General features: G+C 34.4%; 1 protein-coding gene across 1 annotated transcript in view; it reads left to right on the forward strand.

Annotated features, from left to right (window-relative positions):
• Positions 1 to 3,426, forward strand: part of LOC148942569 (double-stranded RNA-specific editase Adar-like) — an 85,463-nt gene extending 82,037 nt beyond the window's left edge. The window contains exon 11 of the mRNA XM_089102306.1: positions 3,360 to 3,426. Within this exon, the coding sequence (XP_088958432.1) occupies positions 3,360 to 3,426 (67 nt within the window). The remainder of the gene's footprint in view (positions 1 to 3,359) is intronic.
• The last annotated feature ends 1,085 nt before the right edge of the window (positions 3,427 to 4,511 follow it).

The raw sequence follows: 4,511 nt of genomic DNA on the forward strand, positions 1-4,511 counted from the left end.
AACGCATCCTTTTCAATCCCTTATTTTTGTTATCTGTGTGTGTTTCAGGGGGCTGTGGGCATCTGATGTTACTGTGTTTATAGTTGTTGTGTTTGAGGCAGTTTTATCTGAGCTTGTCTATTTGAGCGGCTTTATTCTTTTTGGGCTGTGTTTGTCTCTTTTGACTTCTTTCTCTTTGGGCTGTTTGAGTCTTTTTTGGGCTGTGTTTGTCTCTTTGGGCTGTTTGAGTCATTTTGGTCTGTTTGTGTCTCTTTAGTCTGTATGTCTCTTTTTGAAGTTTGAATCTTTTTTGTCTGTCTGTGTTTCCTTATGCTGTTTTTTTCTATTTGAGGCTAAGTGTGTATCCTTTTGAAATGTGTGTCTCTTTTGAGGGATTTTAATCTTTTTGGTATGTATGTGTCTGTATGGGCGTTTTTTTGGTCTCTTTGAGCTGTGTGTGTGTCTCTTTGGGCTTTGTGTGTGTCTTCGGACTGTGTGTATGTATCTTTTGGCTGTGTGTGTCTCTTTGGGCTGTGTGTGTCTCTTTAGGCTGTATATCTCTTTGGGCAGTTTGAATCTTTATGGTCTGTGTGTGCCTCTTTTGGCGGTTTGTGTCGTTTTGGGCTTTGTGTCTCTCTGTTGGATGTGTGCTTCTTTCAGGGCCTTGTACATCTCTTTGAGCTTTTTGTGTCTCTTTGGGCTATGGGTGTCTCTTTGTGATGTGTGTGTCTCTTTAGGCTGTGTGTGTCTCGTTGGACTGTGTGTCTTTTTAAGGTGTCTGAGTCTTTTTGGTCTATGTGTCTCTTTGGGCTGTTTGTGTTTCTTTCGGCAGTGTATGTTTCTTTGGGAATTGTGTGTCCCTTTGAGCTATGTGTCAATACGTTTAAGCAATAAATATCTTTAAGCTTAGCCCGTCTTTATTCTTTAGAATAGTTCTATTGTAAGCAAGTAACAAACTTTTTCCTGAAGTCGCCTCTTGGATACACAATTCAGAAACTTCATTTAAGAAACTATGAAAAAAATGTAAGTAAGTAACAAATTTTTTCTTGAGGTCACCTCTTGAATACACAATACAGAAATTTAAATAAATAAATTATTAAAAAATTGTAAGTAAATAGCGAATTATTTCTCGAAGTAAACCGATTGATAAAAAAAAAGACAATCAAATAAATGTATTAAGAAAAAATTCTGATTAAGTAGCAAACTTTCTTGAAGTTACCTCATTGATACACAATGCAGAAACTTCATTTAATAAATTATGAAAAATTTTTAAGCAAGTAACAAACTCTTTCATGAAGTCACCTCGTGGATATGAAAAAATTGTTAGTAAGTAGCAAATTCTTTTTGAATTCACCTGCTGGATAAAAAAAAAAAGACATTTCGTTCAAGAAACTATGACAAAATTCAAAGTAAGTAACAAACTCTTTATTGTTTTCATGACTTAGATACACGATGTAGAAATTTAATTCAATAAATTATGAAAAAATTCTCAGCAAGTAACAATTTCTTTCTTGAAGTCAACTCTTGTGTAGAAATTTAATTCAAGAAATTATGAAAAAATTCTCAGTAAGTGACAATTTCTTTCTTGAAGTCAACACTTGGATACACAATACGGACATTTCATTGTAACTAAGTAGCAAATTCTTTCTTGAATTCACCTGTTGGATAAACAAAAAGACATTTCGAAGTCAACTCTTGGATACACAATATGGAAATTTCATTCAAGAAATGATGAAAATATTTGTAAATAAGTAACAAACTCTTTATTGATTTCACCTCTTGGATATACAGTACAGATGCTTCATTCAAGAAATTATGAAAAAATCGCAAGTAGTAACTTTTTTCTCTTTATCACAAACAATTTTCACTTAGCTACACGATGTAGAAATTAAATTCAAGAAATTATGAAAAAATTCTCGGTAAGTATCAATTTCTTTATTTTCACTTAGCTACACGATGTAGAAATTTAATTCAAGAAATTATGAAAAAATTCTCAGTAAGTAACATTTTCATTCTTGAAGTCAACTCTTAGATACACAATACGGGAATTTCATTTAAGAAATTATGAAAAAATTGTAACTAAGTAGCAAATTCTTTCTTGAATTCACTTGTTGAATAAACAAAAAGAAATTTCATTCAAGAAATTATGACAAAATTCTAAGTAAGTAACAAACTCTTTATTGTTTTCACGAATTAGATATACGATGTAGAAATTAAATTCAAGAAATTATGAAAAAATTCTCTGTCTAAGTAGCAAATTCTTTCTTGAATTCACCTGTTGGATAAACAAAAAGACATTTCGTTCAAGAAATTATGACAAAATTCTAAGTAATTAACAAACTCTTTATTGTTTTCACGAGTTAGATAAACGATGTAGAAATTAATTTCATGAAATTATGAAAAAATTCTCAGTAAGTAACCATTTCTTTCTTGAAGTCAACTCTTGGATACACAGTACGGAAATTTCATTCAAGAAATTATGAAAATATTTTTAAGTAAGTAACAAACTCTTTATTGATTCCACCTCTTGGATATACAGTACAGATACTTCATTCAAGAAATTATGAAAAAATCGCAAGTAAGTAACTTTTTTTCTCTTTCTCACAAACAATTTTCACTTAGCTACATGATGTAGAAATTTAATTCAAGAAATTATGAAAAAATTCTCAGTAAGTAACAATTTCTTTCTTGAAGTCAACTCTTAGATACACAATACGAAAATTTCGTATAAAACGTGAAAAACTTACACATTGCGCGAGACAACTAATTCCACTGTCGTTTGGAAACCGTGAAGGGGATATGAAGCCCATCTAGCGAGCAATAGTATCAGCATGCAGGGATTGCTTCCAAAATTAGATTCAGAATATGGTCAAAACTGGATCTTCCATCTGCTGACTTTGAGGCGGCAAAAGATGCCAACTTAAAAAAATGATTCCCACTAAATATCCACTCCAGCAGTTTCCTAGTATCACAGCTGGACAATCTGATAACCCAAAATTTATTTTCAGACTAGATTTCGGTCTTTGGCCCTCCAATAGCCAGTGCCGGCCTCTGGGGGTGGCAAGTGGTGCGACTGCACTGGGCCCCGTGCTAACAGGGCCAAATAGGTTACAAATTAAAATCACATGAGGGATTTTGTGACTTCACGAGGGGCATCACAAAAAATGCCGTGGAATATGCGGCTGGGGTTCCCAAGTATGGGCTCCCCCTTTATATGAAGCGGGGACGGCGGTTTTAAAACTGTCAAAACCCTCCTTCGTTAGAACCCCCTTTGGCCCTAAACCACAACGTTCCCGCTGAACCCTGGAAATCACATTGTTACTGGTCCTGCTGGAGACTACATTATTATTGTTACCACTACATTATGACCATAACTTCAGGCCCCACGCAGTGGCGGCCTTAAGTGCAAACGGCCTTGCGCACCAGTATGGCTGCGTTTCCCAATAGCCCAGTTGTATATCTAATTTAAAAAAAGTTTATTAAAAAAAAATGGGTGATTTTGTTGAAACAAATCTTTAAGTTTGAATCCTGTTTAAACCCTCTAAATGCTATCTATCAGTTTAGTATCAGATTATTTGATAATGCTATCGGAATCGAGTCAGACTTTAAATTTATTTAGCTTTTGCATTTAGTTCTGACAATGCTGAGTTTGGTGATTTCAAACTGTGATTCCCATAGCTTTATAACAAAATTTTTACATATTATATAATCAACTTTTGATACATTCTTTAAAGTTATTTTGTAATCCCCCCCCCCCTTCTCTCTCCCTCCCCTAGAAAGTTAGATAACTTGGGTCGTGTAATGCACTATTTAAGGCATCTGACACCACTCCCCCCGGAGTAATTTTCAGAGGAGGGGAGTTGCAAAAAACTTCAAAAATGTGATTATAAGATTTATGTTATAGTCAGGGAGCCACTTGCTGAAAATGTGACTAGTAGGTGGTCAGTAAGCAGCAGAAGGTCTGACGACGGAAAACAGGGTACAATGATCACGCAGCCTATTGTATTCGATACCACTAATAACGGGTACTATGTAATGCTGATGACCTTGAAATTCACAATTTTGTTCTTGTCATTCATAAGAAAAAAACAAAAAAACTGACATTTCACTATTTGGTGAGTAATGGAAAGTTATCTTTTGACTACTTCTAGTAGCAACTGCTAGCTATTTCGTGTGATGTATTTATTAACAAAGACATTTTAAAAAGATACTGGTCAGTATATGGTTTTCCACCCAACCCTTAACCATAGATACAAAAAACTTTAAAAATTATAGAACAAGAAATACTAATTATAGAGCATAAAAGAAGCATTTTCCACCAAACCACAAAGTAAATCATGCAGTCTATTTCCTGCACATGAACTATGTTCTTACAGCACTTGCAGGTAGTATTCAGAAGCCACACAATCTGGGAATGCTTTAAGAGTAGAGACAACTGACCTAACCTCACCATCCTGGAAAGTCCACACACACTGTTGGGTATCTAGAAACTGAGGCTTTGGTTGATTTACTTGTAAAAAAAATGTCTAACT

Source organism: Artemia sp. Qi Xiang Cuo, chromosome 16 (assembly GCF_049724085.1).
Source record: "Artemia sp. Qi Xiang Cuo chromosome 16, ASM4972408v1, whole genome shotgun sequence".
Lineage (NCBI taxonomy): Eukaryota > Metazoa > Arthropoda > Branchiopoda > Anostraca > Artemiidae > Artemia > Artemia sp. Qi Xiang Cuo.